The 18,835-nt window shown below is 34.5% G+C and overlaps 1 protein-coding gene across 6 annotated transcripts in view; it reads right to left on the reverse strand.

The window, feature by feature from the left end:
* The window catches only part of KLHL13 (kelch like family member 13), a gene marked incomplete at both ends in the record, with an annotated part of 106,549 nt that overhangs the window by 17,107 nt on the left and 70,607 nt on the right, over positions 1-18,835 (reverse strand). For all 6 annotated transcript variants that reach the window (XM_084258792.1, XM_084258791.1, XM_084258788.1 and 3 more), the window contains 2 exons: positions 5,639-5,835; positions 6,273-6,405. In XM_084258792.1, the coding sequence (XP_084114918.1) occupies positions 5,639-5,835; positions 6,273-6,405 (330 nt within the window). The remainder of the gene's footprint in view (positions 1-5,638; positions 5,836-6,272; positions 6,406-18,835) is intronic.

The following is an 18,835-nucleotide window of genomic DNA, read 5'->3' on the forward strand; positions in this document are numbered from 1 at the left end:
CCTTCACAAACTCTTCCAAAAAATTGAGAAGGAAGGGACAATACCAAACACGTTCTATGAAGCCAACATTACACTAATACCAAAACCGAACAAGGACAACACAAAAAAGGAAAACTACAGGCCAATCTCCCTAATGAACACTGATGCAAAAATCCTCAATAAAATTTTAGCTATCAGAATCCAACAATGTATCCATAAGATAATTCACCACGACCAAGTTGGATTCATTCCAGGGGCACAAGGATGGTTTAACATCCGAAAATCAATCAACGTTATCCAACACATCAACAAAAAGAAATATAAAAACCATATGATAATATCAATAGATGCTGAGAAAGCTTTCGACAAAGTGCAACACCCATTCATGATAAAAGCCCTTGAAATTCTTGGGATACAAGGAACATACCTCAACATCATAAAGGCCATCTATGACAAGCCAACAGCCAGTATCATTCTCAATGGTGAAAAGCTGAAAGCAATTCCATTAAGATCTGGAACAAGACAAGGATGTCCACTCTCACCATTGCTTTTCAATATAATACTGGAAGTCCTAGCCAGGGCAATAAGACAAGAGAAAGACATCCAAGGAATCCAAATAGGAAAAGAAGAAGTCAAACTATCACTATTTGCAGACGATATGATATTATACATAGAGAACCCCAAAAACTCCACAGAAAAGCTAATTCAACTCATCAATCAGTTCAGTAAAGTGGCAGGATACAAAATCAACACGCAAAAGTCAGTAGCCTTCCTATACACAAACAATAAATCTGAAGAAGAAGAAATCAAAAAGACCATCCCTTTTGTTATTGAAACAAAAAAAATCAAATATTTGGGAATAAATCTAACAAAAGAGGTAAAGGACCTATACAAAGAAAACTATAAAACACTGTTAAAAGAAATAGAAGAAGACACAAAGAAATGGAGAGACATCCCCTGCTCGTGGATTGGAAGAATAAACATTATTAAAATGGCCATCCTTCCAAAAGCAATATACAGATTCAATGCTATTCCAATCAAAATTTCAATGTCATTCTTCAAAGAAATAGAACAATTATTGATGAAATTCATATGGAATCACAAAAAACCCCGAATAGCCAAAGCTCTCCTGAAAAAAAAAGAAGGGAATGGAGGCATCAGACTCCCAGACTTCAAACTATACTACAAAGCCATAACCATCAAAACTGCATGGTATTGGAACAAGAACAGACATACAGACCAATGGAATCGAATAGAAAATCCAGAAATAAACCCACAGATTTATGGTCAACTAATCTTTGACAAAGGAGCAAAGACTATGCATTGGAGCAAAGAAAGTTTGTTCAATAAATGGTGCTGGGAAAACTGGGTCGCTACATGCAAAAGAATGAAGCTTGACCACCACCTCACACCATACACAAAAATCAACTCAAAATGGATTAAAGAACTAGACATAAGACCTGAAACCATAAAATATATAGAAGGAAATATAGGCGAAACACTACGTGATTTGCACATCAAAGACATCTTTACAGACACATCACCCAAAGCAGTGATAGTGAAGGCAAAGATAAACAGCTGGGACTATATCAAATTAAAGAGCTTTTGCACAGCAAAAGAGACAATAACAAAAACAAAGAGAAACCCCACCAACTGGGAGAACATTTTTGCACCCAACACTAATGATAAAGGACTGATCACAAAAATCTGCAAAGAGCTGATGAGACTCAACAACAACAAAGAAAATAATCCAGTCAAAAAATGGGCAGAAGAGCTTAAAAGAAACTTCTCTGAAGAGGAAATGCAAATGGCCAACAGGCATATGAAAAAATGTTCAACATCACTTGTCATCAGGGAAATGCAAATCAAAACTACCATGAGATACCATCTTACACCAGTGAGAATGGCACATATTAAAAAAACTAGCAACAACAAATGTTGGCGAGGGTGTGGAGAAAAAGGAACTCTTCTGCACTGTTGGTGGGAGTGCAAACTGGTCCAACCACTGTGGAAAGCTGTGTGGAGATTTCTGGACCTACTAAACATAGAGCTTCCATATGACCCAGCAATTCCACTCCTAGGTATTTACCCAAAGGACACAGAAACATCAATTCCAAAGAACACCTGCACCCCTATGTTTATAGCAGCACTGTTTACAATAGCTAAGCTTTGGAAACAACCCAAATGCCCAAAAATAGATGACTGGATCAAGAAGATGTGGTACATATATACCATGGAATATTACTCAGCATTCAAAAAAGATAAACACATGCAATTTGCTGCAACATGGATGGCGCTGGAAGGGATCATGCTCAGCGAAATAAGCCAAAAAGAAAAAGAAAAATACCGGATGGTCTCACTCATAGCAGGAATCTAGAAAACTTAAATAAGGGACCAGGAAAATGAATAACTATAAGAAAGTGAAAATCAAAATCAACAAAAAACTATGAACCAGAGACACTTTTAGGGGGGCGGGGGCGGGAGGGGAGCGATTGGGGTCAGAATGGGGGGCTGCAATTGTATGGGGAATATAACAATAAAATTTATAAAAAAAAAAAATAAAAAAAATAATAAAAAAAAAGAAACACAAAGCTGAAAAAAAAAAAAAATTCTTATACATTTCATTGTGTACTGCCCACCCCCATCAATGGTAATAAACATATAGAGAACAATTACATACTTGTATCAAGGCAAAAAATAACTTTTTATTAAATTATTTTATTAAAATAATTTTAAAGAAATGAATTGAAAGAAAGCATCATCAAACCTAGAGTACAATGGCATCTTCAGTTTCTCATTAAATATACATTTATAAAAAATTATTGCTCACCTTCATTCTGTTTTAATTATCCTGTATAGTTGTGTGTTGATTTAGTAATATTTCCAGTTCAATTACAGGTACCCTATTTCAGTATTGTTATTGCTAAACTGGGTTTTGTGGGCTAACTAGTAACCTTCAATAACAATAATTTTCTGGAGCAAATGATAAATGTTACAATTTGCAAACAAATGATCAAGAAAAAAATGAACTACAAAAAAAATTGAACCTTACTTGTAAAATGGGGAATGATTGCATGGTATTTAGCATGCTGGAGTCATGCAATGTCATAAGGACAAAAACTAATGTAATTTTTTGGTACATAACTAAACAAAGGTAATTTTCCATTATCACCATGATATATGAAAGTACATGTTTTCAGCTTTACAGAAGTTTCCTTACTCTGCTTTATATTCTTCACTGTGACCCTTTTGTATTTATTCATAGTTCTCTTTCTCATAACTACCAAGAAAATAACATAGCAAGAACAAAAGTGCCAGATCCTATAAACTATAATACGAACTACTGCCTGGATAGAAAGGAGGGCAATGTTAGGAAGGGAGTGGTTCTTGTTCTATTGACCCTGATGCTCTGTTACAAAAAACTGATGTTCAGCCCACCAAAGGGGGTGTGGCTTATTATTGTACTTAAGGTTATCATTCAAAACTAATCTATAAGTGCTTTACAGGTTGTTTGCTAAATCACATTGTATTGACCACTGCTCCTCTTCATCCACACAGATGATGAGGAATGGGATAGAAAAAATTGTATTCAAAGTTAATTTGTCTTTCTGAAAGTTCATACCCAAGTAGTGTTTTGATTCTGTGAACTATAATCATATTATATCATTAAAAACATGAATCTGTTTCCACAGAATGTTTGGTTTAAGCACACAGCCCTTAAAACAAATCCATCTTTGAAAAAATATTTATATTATTATCTTGAAACTTTCAGTTCTTATAACTAAGAAAGGGCACCTAGGGATAGTGTTCTCCAGATTCACTTGATTTCGGAGAAGGAAAAGTACAATAAATAGAATAAGGCTGAGCATTTAACTAAAGAAATGCAATGCATGAATGAAGGATAAAGGAAAAGTTAAATTTCACACAATCAAAATAATAATCTACCAACTTTTCTCAAAAATTATCATGGGTTCTGAGAAGAAAGAGGTACACTGTTGAATACCAGAGACAGCTTCAGCAAACAAGATAAAGGATAAGTAAATAGAATGTGCTAATAGGTGGTTCCTAAAATCTCATAGGCAAAAAAATTCTAAAGCCGAGAGAGTTAGGAATAAACAATAACCCAAGTAAGCTTTGTCAGGGAGAAGCTTCTTTTCCATTAGAAATGGAAAAGACATGAGATATGAAGAATATAATCTTGGGACCTCCCTGGTGGCGCAGGGGGTTAAGCACCGCACTATGAAGCAGTCCGCATCCTCTGCAGCACGAGTTCGATCCCCGGCCAGCCAGGGAGCAACCCACATGGCGCAGCAGACCTCTCCTGACTCGCCCGCTGCTCCCCTCAGCAGTGTACTTCAGCCAGTCTGCCTGTTCTGTTCCCCACTCTGTCTCTGGTGAATCCTCTCACCCCCTTCCCCATATCTCTGGCCTGTGCCCCAGCTCTTGTATGCATAAATAAATAAATCTTTAAAAAAGAATATAATCTTTAAGACAATATTAAGAATTTATAACAATGAAAAATTCCGAAGGGTATCATATACTGACACATCATGACATACCTAGTCTGCTTCAGGACAGCTACATGTTGCTAAGTAGCTGTGTAAAGCAATGTTAAGAGATTATAAATGTAAACATTACATTATCATTAAGCTAGTTATTGGACTTGAAACATTTTTAAAGCTACAGTCAATACATTTTTCCTCGAAATGAAATTGTTTTATGGTGTCATGGAACAAAACCACAGGAAAACTGCTTAAAGCTCTTGAGGGGAAGGGCTTTGTATGATTAAATTAAAATGAAGTTTAGCATCCAGATTCAGTTATGGTAACAAGCAGTGTCAAGGGAAATTAACAACTTTCACTTGGGCCTCTTGTTCAAAAGAGAAGAGGGCAATACAAATCACTGTAACACCAACCATGCAGCCATAAAACCTTTCATATTAGGGGTCAGTTTAAAAGTTAAGTAATTGTGAGACAGTAGTCTGACTACTTAAAATGAAAATAAGCAAACAGAATACACTTTCAATAGTCCAGTTAAATTAGCTGTTGGCTCACTTTATGATAGGGAGTAGTTTATTTGTAAAATCATTAAGGACACAGTCTTTTGAAACAGGGTTTTAAAAATAGGGCTCCATGTTTAGTGAACACAATTTTTAAAGGCCTACTAGCAATTATATAACAATATTAAAACTGATGAGTTAAAACCAATTGTATTAAAAATGTATTATCTATCAGTACAATAAGTCAGAAAATATATTCAAAATTCTATTGCCACAATTTTCTATCACAAAGGTAAATTCTATAAGCTCTAGGAATCTTGGCAATATGTCTTTTCAATTCCTGGTTGCAAGAGTAAAATTTAAGGATCTCAACTAAAATAAGGAACTGTCTTCAGAAATTGGGTAACAGATCTTTGATAGTTCCATGCAGCCTTATCTATTAAAGACAGGTAAAAATGACTCAATGGTGACTTACATTAAAGGACTTCTAGAAGCTCAGATTGCTCTTACACAGAATTCTATTTAAGAAGTCTGCTTGTACAAAATCACTGAAGGGAATTTTTAAAATATAGGTTAAAATATAGAATGTTATAAAACAGGTTAAGGTATCTATCATTATCAAACTGTAGAGAAATGTTCAAAGATTTGAAAATGTCTTACCCCAGATATGAGAAATACTTTGCAGAAGTCCAAAACCGGCAGAATCTGTAGAAAACTGGCAGCTTCCAGTGTGTCTTGAAGTGTGTCCATATTAAGAGAAAGCTTTGCAGTATAAATGAAATCAATAATTTTCCTTAAACCGACTTTGCTCACGCCATGAAGCTTAATGCACATTAAATCTTGTTCTTTCATTCCACCTTAAATAAAAAGACATTCAATTAAATGAAGGTGGATAATTTAATTAAGGTCAACCTCACTTCTGCTGCTAATTAGAGGCAATAAAATTAAAGGAAAAGTTTTATACCATTCATGTCAGAGTCAGGTTTCTGTGTATTTTACAGTTAAAAGCGAATACTTAAAAAACGAATAGCCCTATACTAATGGAGGTCATATATGATTTAAGTGCTTCCAGAATGTTCTGTCACTTGGAATCTTGCGCTGGATAAAAGACTACATCCATTAGTGGGATTCAGAGTCTCTGATGGCCCATTCAGATGCATATGAAAAAGAAAAGCTGTGAAATATGGTGGACTGAAGAATGACAAAGGTACATCCATTTCCCAAGTTGAAAAAGCACTACCCCAAACCACATTTTTCATATTGTTTTAACATAGTGTTTAATAAGGCAACCTACCTGTGAACATGGCCTTGAAGTAATCACTAGCAGATGCCATCATTACTCGATGCACAGGGAAGGCATCATCTGTGTCACCTGGCATCAGGGTCACATCACAAAGCAGTCCTTCAAGTCGAAGCTGGTCAAAGCCCTATATCAAGGACATGTTAAATCACTAATCAAGGTGCAATGGGTACACAAATCTCTGTGTGCTAAAATCTAGTTTACATATGAGTGTGTGTACAGTGTTTTTGGAACATAAAGCCAATAAAAGAATTACTCAGGAGAAGAAAAATATAAACTCAACAGTTTACTTGATATACGATCATGTATATTTATTTAATTCACTGCAGGAAATGATAAAATTAAATAAATCTAGATTAAGAACAAAGAAGGAAAGAACATAAACATTCACTTATTTACATAGTGCTGGATTTTACCTTATTTGGAAAAGAATTTACCAAGTTCACTTAGGGTGTTAGAATAACATTCCTTTCCATAATAAAACAATATTCTTCTGTAGCACTTTACTAAGACACCTTGATTTTTCCTTTTGTTTTTGGAGAAGGAAAAGTACAAAGCATCTGTGTTAACTGCAAGATGGGATTTCCTTTCTATCACTTAGAGACTTCCATCTCTGAGAATTAGGGATTGTGTCTTAGATATTCTTCTAAGTTGGTACATTGCTTGACTAATAAGCTTTCAAGTTTGGGATTTATCTTTGGAAAAAAAGAGCCCAGGGAGACCAATGTGAGATACAATTGTCCCCAAATTCCTAAATATTAGTGGAGAATTAATAGACTAGCACCCACAGTTCAGAGGTGGGACAGTCCTCTGGTGAGAAGGAAACTCAAAGATTAGCTCTTTAACCCACTCCCCCTTATTGATATCAGCCAGTGGTCTTCTCTTGGAAGAATGAAGCACTTCAAAGATGATGGTAGGCTGATAAAATGCATAAAAAGGGGATAATAGGCTCAAAATGAAGATTTTGGCAAGATTCAGTCTGCAGATTCAAAAATGGAAATTAAAAAAAAAGAAAAAAAATGGAAATGTACTGTCTCACAAGGAATTATACTATTATAAAAGATTAAGATACATATACAAATTAATTTTTAATAAAAATGTAATATAATAATGTAGTGCAACAAGAGCTAGGAATTATTCTATTCCCTTCATAGTTTAATGATTTCAAATAAAACTTTTAAAGTTGTGTTTCATGGATTTAAGAAGAAAAAGGCGTAACACACTGAAGAATTCAGTTTTAGAAATACTGATTCTCCACATATGCATAATATAAATCTCAGTCTAAACATCTTGTCTTTAATTTTTAAATTGCTTTTGAAAGAAATTGCTTGAATCTACAGAAATGGAACATCAAAGAGATAATGTGATCCAGCCACTTTCTCTCTGGAGAAAGATATAAATATTCTTATTCCTCAAATATTTATACATTATACATATACTTTTTAGACCAGGATTATGTATCATATTTTTCTTTCTCCAACAATGATCTACATATGTTTTTGCTAAGAATAACCAAATTTTCAGAAATGCTCCTTTTCCTTTGTAAACACTAACAATGTATTTCCCCCTCACTATTCTCTATTTTCCATTGCTAAATGGTCTTTTTTCTCTGTTATACAGAGAGCAGAGGTTAAAAAAAATTAGGTGCCAACTTTAGGGGAATATGCACATGTAGAAGCAAGAAGTGGCTCTCTTGAAATTTGTAGATGGGTCTAAACTGCAATGAATTTAAGGGGATCGCCTTTCAGACATAGATGAGTATTGAGAAGTACTGAATGAGACCAAATAGTCAAGGAATTGAGGAGAGAACCATCAACAATCAGTTGAAGGACTAGCATGTTTGAATTCCCTAGTGCTTGGCATGCAGTTGGGACTTAATAAATGTTGAGTTAATGTATGAACACGCAAACCAGATTTTTACCCAGAAGCCTCCACTTGGTATTTTAAAACTATGTCGTTATATTGGGAAGAACTTTAATTTTGTGACAAGCTAACTGGCAACCTGGAACTTTGTGAAACTCCTCTCAATAACGAAGCTCCTACAGTGCCTAGGAATTAAACCACAGTTTGGGGAACAAAGACTGACTCCCAAAAGCTTGACTTGTTGCTCCCTCAGGTAAACTTCATGTTGTTTTTCTTTTCCAATATTGTTGCAAAAATACAGACGTGTTCTTTTTTACAATTCTACCTCTTCTACTTACTAGGAGTAACTATGGCTAACTGTTTAATATATAAGCTCTCTTTCTATACACACATACACATAATCTACAGTGTGGGATACAATATACACTTGTGTGCATTTTCAAAATTCACCTGAGTATGTAACATGGACTGCCTTCTGTCTTGGTATATACAGATTGACTTCATTGGGGGTGGGGGGAATGCAGAGTGTATATAGTGGAGATATATCATAAATTAATCATTCATTCCTCTCTGGTTGAACTCTTAGATTGTTTCTCAGTTTTTGCCATTACAAGCAATGCTACAAGGAACTTCCTTGTACATATACTTACTTGTGTTAGGAGATCCGAGGGAGATATTCTTAGAAGTGTAATTGTTGGCTGGAAGAATCTGTACTTAAATGCTTTAATAGCTACCAGCTAGTTAAAGGATAAGGTTTTTCTTAGGAAATTTATCACACCTAGTAAACGAATGTTACTTCAATGAAAAGAAAAAAAAATTATTATACCTTGGGTGCTGGCGAATAAAGATGTAAAAATACTAATGAGATGAGACTAGGTATTGTATGCTGTCTGTCTTATTTTATCAAATGACGTTTGAATCTTTTCGGAGGCATATGTAGATAATATCTTTGAAAGGCAATCATAGCTTCTTATGCAGTAAAAATCAATGATTGCATCCAATCAGTTCATTTCTTTCACAAAAACAGTAACAAAAACAGCAAAATCCTTCTTGGTTAATCTGCTAGCTGTCCTGCCTTCAAATTATTCTTACAAATATCTTATACTGGGAATTCAGTAATGTCAGTAGGTTCCATTCTTATTATTTATGATTCCTTCTTTTCCCTGTGGATAAAAGGTACGGGGCTCTCTGTATCATTATCTGTGTCTTCTTTTATTTGGTCCATATTCCATAAAGTCTGATTGCTAAGGTATATATTGAATCCTCAAAATCTGGACACCTCAGCTAATATGCCAGGCGCTTTTACCTTCTTCACAAATTTGATCATTTTGCTTCTCTTCACACTATCTTTTAAAAAAAATCCTCTCACCTGTCTCAGAATATTCCAGCATCCCTATAGAAAGGAAGCTGAGGCTCTTAGACCAAGTGTGTCACATTCTATTTTAAGCTTAATTTATCTACTTTTGGCTAATCATCTGCTTTGGTGAGGTTTTACATTTATTTTCACTGTATGTAAGGTCGTTTCCATCTCTAAACATTTCACAACCTTTATTTTCATAAGCATAAAGGAATAATATCACCATCCAATTCCATATTTTCCAATTTCATTCCTGATTACTGCTATCTTTATCCAAATAAGATCTGTCAATTTAGATTGTTTTCATACAGATTCTAAATATCTTATTTGCATGTCATTATCCAGATATCCTAGCTCTGTCTAAAGAGAAAAAAACCTGAAGTTCCTTCTACAATATACTCTGTTGTATAGAAGGCATTTATTTTTAAAATAATTTTAATACTCTAATCATCTTGTGGAGAATGAACACATCAGAAGAAAAGGGAGGGTCATTAACCACATTCTTTTCAATTTTTATTGAAGTATTATTGTTATACGTCCTTGCTAGTGTTTTAACAGTATAGGATTCCTCTACTCACATGTAGTCACTGTGTTAGCCACGATTCTAATCTGCCTTCTAGAGATCTACTCTACACTTTCATTCTCATAATTTTTTTCTCTGTTTAATTCTAGGAAGATATTCAAAGATACCCTGCACACTTAAAATGGATCCTTTTATTCTAAAATCATTTTTTCAACAAAAATCTGTATTCATTCCTCTTGTCAGATCTATAAACATTGTCTGTTTCCATATGTCAGTCTACTACACACCAATATACAGAAAATTGCTCAAAGTTTCCAATTAGTCTTCTAGACTGTCTTTAAAACTGTCTCTATTGCTTTAAACTCAACTTCTTTTGGCCTCAGTCCTTATCTTAGTTATCTAACTTTCTATTTGATCTAGACCTTGGGTTCTACTTATAAGGAAATTGCTTGTTCTTACATTTAAGGATTTCCCTTTCTCCCATCTATAAATCTCCCTATCTTTTTTCTCTTCCTCACATCCTTTTGAAGGGAAAAAAAAAACAAAGCCCAAGCATTTAAAAAAAAAAAAGGTGTTTCTCTTTGTTGTATGAAACGTACCCAACGTATCAAAACTTCAAATATTGTTAAATATACAAGGTGTGCGTGTGTGTATATATATATATATATATAAAATATTTGAAGGTCCAAACCATTTCAAATGAGTCTGATAAATTTTAAAAAGGTCCTATTAAAACAGAAGAGAATATGCACTGACATTATACAACTATAATATAGAAACCAGATGTGCCACAAATAATTTATGCTGAAAGTTGGTTGGATGACAATAGCTTTCAAATTAAATATAATGCCATTCATGAATGGCACTAGATTGATACTCTCAGGTATTAAAAAGCAATCTGATAAGCAAATCTTTCCACTACATTCTGCAATGGAAACATTTTACTAGTATATTCTATCTAGTTTTGATTAGTGGAACTTCAAAAAGGACATGGGATAAAAAGCAAATGCATCCTGAAAAGAACAATAAAAAATATTAATGGAAAAATATGTCCTATATAAAAAACTAAGTATTTTAGTGAATTTAATGTATTTGATCAAAACAATACCATAAGCCATGTTTTAATGAAATTGCTTTTAATTCAAGAGACAGAAAAGGTTCAGATATACATTTAAGGTAAAAGAGATCTATAGATTAAATATAAAAGTTTATGTCAATACTAATCAAAGTCTGCTCTCATTATATAACCCTGCTGAGAGTTAAAAAAAAAAAAACTTCTAATGGCTTTCTATCATTGCGTTTTATCACAATATAAAACTTTAAAGCCTTCTCTAATGTGGCCCCAACTGAACTATTCAACCTTATTTTTCATTATTTCCCTAAGTACTCTGAACCATCTTATCAGGGTGCTCTCCAGACTATTTCACTGGAAAAATCCAGGCTTCTTCCCTTTGCCAGTTCCTATATTTATGCCATTATTTTTTCATGTAGAATAGCCTCCCTCCAAAGCTAGTTCAAATGTGACCTTCTTTGTAAAGCTATCTCTAAACAAATCTCTACAATAATTAGGCACCTTTAGTCTAGGTCTCATCATTTACCATTTAATTTCATCCTGCAAATTTCAGTTTCCAGCAAAGATGAATTAACAGGAATTGGGTTTACCTTACCTCTTGAAATGACTTAAAACCAGACAAAATATATGAGGAAAAAAATTTACAACTGGATGAAGGAGAGGTATCTGTGAAATATGAGAAACAAATTAGATGAATGAACCCATAACTGCTTAGTACCTGTAGTTTCCAGAGAAAGGTACAAGGAGTAGGAACCCAGGCGAAGCCCAGTGTTCTTCTAGAGTTGGGGTCCAGGGAGGTTAAGGCAGCTAGGTTTATAGGGCAGAATGCAGAAAGAGGGAGTTGCAGAGGGCTGTGGAGCTCTAACAACAGCCCCACAGCCTCAGTTATTCAAGTGAATGCTAATAAGTGCATTTGTCTCCAGAAAGAACCACCCAAAGAAGCATGAGGAACACTTCCCAAGGCTCACAGAGAGCCGGTGGATGGTTCCTATTAAACCACAAACATGGAAACCTTACATTCTAGAGCCTCAGGTAGAGTACTCAAAAGGGTTTTGCCTTAAAATTGGGGAAAGGTTTGCCCTAGAATAAATGCTGCTGCAGATCTATCTCACAAAGCTTAAAGTGAATCAAAAATATTTTAATGAAAGCACAGTATTTGGGGAAGAAAATCAGAATGCAAAGTACCACCGTATCCACTACCTTTTCCCCACATAAATATATTCCAGTTGGTCATAAAGCACTGTTAACCCGGAGCAGACAGAGAAAGTTCTGCATCTGACTTGAAGAACAGGAAAGAGGGTCCTTAAAGCTTAGAGAGTAGAGAAAATCCATTCTACTTTACTTCCTCCCTCTGCTTTCTTGAGTCCCAATCCTCAGGCAATTCCAAGATATCGATGGTGTCAACAGCAACAGGGCAACAGTGACAGTGTTGACAGTGGGGATGGCAGATGTGTATCAATCTGAGGGAGAAGAATCTTCCTCCTTACCAGAGGAGTTCGATAGTTCCTCTGTGGTGACTACCTCTGAAATTGCTGATTAGGATGGGAGTTGGTTGTGGTAAGTGTATGGCAGAGCCAGATAAAGTTCCAGTCTTTTTTTTTTTTTTTTAAGATTTATTTATTTATTTGTTTGTTTATTTTTATTATTTATTTATATATGCACTGGGTACAGTCAGAAGCGCGGGAGGGTGAGAGAATTCACCAGAGCCAGAGCGGGGAGCAGAGTAGGCAGGACCGAAGTACACTGCTGAGGGGAGCAGCGGGCGGCAGGAGAGGTCTGCGCGCAATGTGGGACCCTTGCCCGGTGGCCGGGGATTGAACTGGCGCTGCAGAGGCTGTGGGCAGCTTCGCAACCCAGCGTTCAACCGCTGCGCCACTGGGGAGGCCCTAAAGTTCCAGTCTTAAGACCAAAAGATCCAAAAGGGAGCCTGAAGGAACTGGAAAATATTGGGGAGAAGGCTGTGATAGAGGAGCAGGAAAGGCCCCAACAATGTTCTATACCAAAGGATGCTGCTCACCAATAAAAAGGAAGAAATTAATTTTTTTACCTTTTTTAATATTTTATTTTATATAATTCTTACATCATTTTTCATTTTTGCACAATGTATGCATTTTCATTTTGGTTATATTCCCCATACGATTGCACCTCCCCTTATTTTGATCCTAATCCTTCCTCTCCCCACCTCTACCCTCCCCCATAGTCTGTCTCTGGTTTATAGTTGCTTGTTGATTTTGATTTTTACTTTGTATTAATTAGTCTTTTTCCTGGTCCCTTATTTAGGGTTCTATATTCCTGCTATGAGTGAGCCATCTGGTATTTTTCTTTTTCTTTCTGACTTACTTCGCTGAACACGATCCCTTCTAGCTCCATCCACGTTGCTGCAAACGGCATGCGTTTATCTTTTTTGATTGCTGAGTAATAATCCATTGTGTATATGTACCACATCTTCTTGATCCAGTCATCTATTTTTGGGCATTTGAGTTATTTCCATAGCTTAGTTATTGTAAATAGTGCTGCTATAAACATAGGGGTGCAGGTGCCCTTTGGAATTAATGTTTCTGTGTCATTTGGGTAAATAACTAGGAGTGGAATTGCTGGATTATATGGAAGCTCTATCATTAGTAGGTCAAGAAATCTCCACACAGCTCTCCATAGTGGTTGACCAGTTTGCACTCCCACCAGCAATGCAGGAGAGTTCAAAAAGGAAGAAATTATTGATAGATACAACTAAGTGAAAGGATCACAAAGATCACAGACTAAGTAAGTCAATCTCAAAGCCTGCAGACTATATTATGCCATTTACATAAAAAGACAATATGCTCAAAAGACAATGACAGAAAAGAGAAGTTTTCAGGGTTTAGAGATGGGGATGAGTGTGAAGATCAAGGGCTAACAAGAACAGTTCTGTATCTTAATTGTGGTGATTATCCAAAACAAATTATTTGCTAAAACTTATAAATTTATAGACCAATTAAAAAAACTCAATTTTACTGTATATTCACTTAAAAATTAATAAGTAAAAAAGATGACTAAAGATATGTCCAGTTAATACCAATTAAAAGATACCTGGCATACTTTACTTTCAGACAAAATAGATTTTGAAACTAGAAAGCATTTATTCTTAGTTTGATGAAAGATTTCAGCTTTCTCTTAAAGAAAACAGCAGTATAAGAACAAGTAATCCCAAATTAAGCAAGAGAATGGAAATAATAAAGAACCAGAGTGGAGATTAATAAAATAAAAAACAAAATAATATAAAAAACCAAAAAAAAAATGAGAAAAAGCAATAAAAAAAAGCTGCTTCTTTAAAAAGATCTATACATCTGGTAAGACTCTAGTCAGACTAATCTGGGAAAAGAGAAAACACAAATTACTAATACCAAGATTGAAAGAGGTGACACCACTAGAGTCTATAATAATTAATAATAATATAATAAGGAAATATGAACAACTGTATGCCAATAAACTTGACTACTCAGTTGAGTGGAAAAATTGCTTGAAAAACATAGCTACTAAAAATTACCCTAGAAGAAATGGATACCTGAACATTTTCTGTAAAATCAAATTTTCACTGATAAATTCTACCAAATATTTACAGAAAAAAATAATACCAACTCTATGTAAACACATACAGAAAAAATTAGAAGGTGGGAAAATGTCCCACTCATTCTACAAGATCAGTATTCTCCTTAAACCAAAATCAAGAAAAGGAAAGAAAAATAAGACCAAAATTCATCATGAGCATAGATGCAATAATTCCTAAAATTTTAGCAAATCTAATTTAATAATATGTAAAATGGATACTACATCAAGACCTAGCCAGGTTTATTCACACTTGGAATGAAGTAATACTGGTGGTTTTACCATTCAAAAATCAATATGACTCTCACTAGACTAAAAAAAGAAAAATGGTAAGATCATCCTAACAGATGCAAAAAAAAAAAAATAGATGCAATAGATGCCATAAGATGCAAAAAAAATTTTTTTTGACAAAATCCAACATCCATTTCTGATTTTAAAAAAATGACCTCTCAAAAAAACTATTAACAGAAAGTTCCTCAAACCTAGGCAGAAATGAAAGAATGCTTCCCACCCCCGCATCAGTTTCTACCCAGTGCAATAAAGCAAGAAAATAAATTAAAGGCATCATATTTCAGAGGAAATAAATAATACTATTTATATGCAAAATGATCATGCATGTTGAAAACCCAACAAAATTTATAGAAAAGTTCTTGGAACAATCTCTTCTAATAATAATAATGGCAATAAATAATAATAATGGACATTTATTAAGCATTTAACATGTACCCCAGCATTAAATCACAGGCATACCAAAACTACATATTAGATCCCAAACCTTGTGGAATCTATTTGGTGATATTAACAAGGGCTAACTAACAGTGAGGAATAGAAACAATTACTAAATCTGTCTGGATCACAAACTTGAAAAGTCAGAGAGTCAGAGATATATAGGTCCATAGGGAAAAACTCTTTTAAGAATTCACTTTGCATTATTACCCATTGTATAACTATAGAGGGAAGTACACAAGTTTAGACCAAATCTGGAATTCCAGTTTTACCACTTAACATTTAAGGATTATTATGAATAAATAGGGGTTAACAGAAAAAGAAAAAATAAAGTAAGGGTATTCTTAAGCGGGAGAATGGGCTCAAACGCTAAAGGATGAAAAGGAAAATATATTTATAGAATAGTGAAAAATCAGAAGTCTTCCAGGCATTTGCCTTGACTATCCTATTAAATCTACTAATCAAAAGTGAAAGCAAAGATTATATGGTTAAAAAGAAAAAGAACTGAAGAATGGCATGGCAGTTATGGCAGAAAAACCAGGAACCATAAAAACAAAGGTGGCAGGAGAAAATACTTGCAAACTATGTGTCTGATAAGGAATTTGTATCTAGCATATATAAAGAACTCTTACAAATAAATAATAAACAGCAATAACTAAACAATGGGAATAAAACGATCTAAATGGTCAGTACTCTAAAGATGATATACAAATGGCCACATACATAGACCCCCAACATCATTACCAATCAGCACAATAGAAACAAAACCCAAAAGATGCCATTTCACAAAGACAGGTATGATTATAATCATAAAAACAGATAATAAGAGTTGGTGAGAATGTAGAAAAACTGGAATCCTCATCCATTGTTGGCAGGAATGGAGAATGGAAAGCACTGGCAATTCTTCAAAGCCTTAATTATAGAAATAATCAAAGAATATGATGCAGCAATTCCACTCCAAGGTATCTTACAAAAGAGAAATGAAAACACTGACACAACTATGCATGAATATTCAAAACTGCATTTTTCATAATAGTCAAAAAGTGGAAATCACCTAAATGTCCATTAGTGAATGAAAGGATTTTTAAAAAGTGGTATATCCATAAAATGTAATGTTGTTCAGCCATACAAAGGAAAGTAGTACTAACACATGCTACAATGTAGTTGAACCTTGAGAACATTATGCTAAGAAAAGAAACCATTCACAAAAAAGCACATACCGTTATGATTCCATTTATATGAAATGTTCAGAATAGGCAAATCTAGAGAAACAGAAAGTAAATTAATGGTTTCCTAGGGTTGGAGAAGGGGTTATGAGTAGATGGCAAGTGATTGCATAATGGACAGCAGGTTTCTTTTTAAGGTGATAATATTCTACAATGGATGTGATATTTGCAAAATCCTGTGAATATACTAAAAACCACTGAATTGTACACTTGGAAAGGGTGAATTATATGGCACATGAATTATATCTCCATAAAGCTGTTATTTTTAATAAACAAAGGTGCAAGGAAGGGTATGAGTCAATAAATTACTAAAGGATGAAGTAGTAAAAGAAAGATGTCGGTAATCTGGATAATAGGGTAAAGTTAAAGGATGGAAATTTTTCATTAGAAGCAACTATGGCCATTGCAGGTAGTAAAGGAGTGTGGAAAATTAAATATTACTACTTAAGCAAATCCTGGTTAATCGTCTTCCTTACTTGAGTAAAAGTAATGTGCACTGCTATGTCCATCACAACTCCCTTGAAATCTGTTCAAGGTTCTACAAATACAAGCCTGTTATTAGGTACCAAACTCTTTCCAGACTCTTTCTTTGACAGCCTAGTGTGCTCGACCCTATTGACTAATGTGATAGAGCAGATCAAGCCAACGAAAAGAATTGATGCCTCACTTGGCACACCCCTTATTTCTGATCAACTAGATATTTTTGGACACCTGTCCCATTTGGCCCAAATAGAAGGAAAATGAATGTATTAATTATGTACCTTATTTCCCATAAATTGTCACATTTAATCCTCTCATAGCCTACTCATATTACAGATAAGGAAGATGGTCCAGAGTGGCTTGATGCCTTTCCCAAAGTCATACAACTAGCAGATAAGTAGGAAAACTCAGATTTCAGTTTTGCCCAAAAACCCCTGTCCTTTCCACTGAAGTTATGCAGTGAGCTATCCTGCAGAGTGAGAGGTCTTAAAACAATCTCTCCCCATGGATCCCATCACCTGACAAATGCTTTCCCTGCATTCTGAAGCTGTACTTTGTGTGATTGCTAATTTTAAAACAATGACAACATTTACACATTAAACACTTCTCCAGCTAGTTCCCTTAACAACCACACACCTAAGATTAGATACAAAAAAGGGTTTCCAATTATTGCTCATACTTAATATTCTCAGTTTGAGAGGACACAATTTTTAACAGACTTTTAAAGAGAGCATATGAAGTTTTTCAATAGCAGTATAGAGTAGCAGTAGCTCAACACTGCCACAGAAAATATTATAATAACATTAAAGAATTAGCTGAAGAAAGATCATCTTAACCTAAATCACACTCTCAGGTTACATTCACATCCCTGTCCTTACAATCAGCCTGGACCAACAAAGGTTGAAGTAAAAGAGTTTAGAGTTCTAAGATGCACCTATACTTGTCAACCATTAGAGTTTTAAATTACAAAGGCTAAACACAAAAACACTTCCATTGAAAAAAAGAAATTTAAACAGTATAGGATTACATTCACCAGCTTCCCTAACATTTCCAAACCCTTTGCTATATATTTACATCCATGTGTATATATATATATATATATATATAGTATTTCTTCTCCAAATGAGATTATATAATATATACTGCCCTGTTATTTTTTTAAAAAACAGCTTTGTTGAGATATAATCAACATGCCACACAATTCACCCACTTAAAGTGGACAGTTCAGTAGTTTTAGTATATTTACTGATAATATGTATAGTCATCTTCACAGTTGATTTTACAATATTTTCATACCTTATAAAGAAACCCTGTACCTTTGAGCTAACATCTTTCTATCTTCTCATAGTCTCCAACCATCAGCAACATTGGTCTACTCTGTCTCTATACATCTCTCTATTCTGGATATTTCCTACAAATGGAATCATATAATGTAGTCTTCAGTTACTGGTTTCTTTCACTTACAGCATAATGTCAAGGTTTACACATGCTGCAGCATATATCAGCACTTCATGCCTTTATATAGCTGAATAATATGTCATTGTGTGCATATGCCACATTTGATCTGCTATGTTTCATTTAATATGTTCTTTCCATTCAGCACATGCAGATGTGTGATTCCTTTCTAGTGACTGGATAGCATTATATAGTTTTGACACAACATAATTTATGTAACCATTTCCCCACTGATGGGTATTTATTTCCAATGTTTCCCTATTAACACAATAA

The sequence above is a fragment of the Talpa europaea genome (assembly GCF_964194135.1).
Source record: "Talpa europaea genome assembly, chromosome: X".
In the NCBI taxonomy this organism is placed as follows: domain Eukaryota; kingdom Metazoa; phylum Chordata; class Mammalia; order Eulipotyphla; family Talpidae; genus Talpa; species Talpa europaea.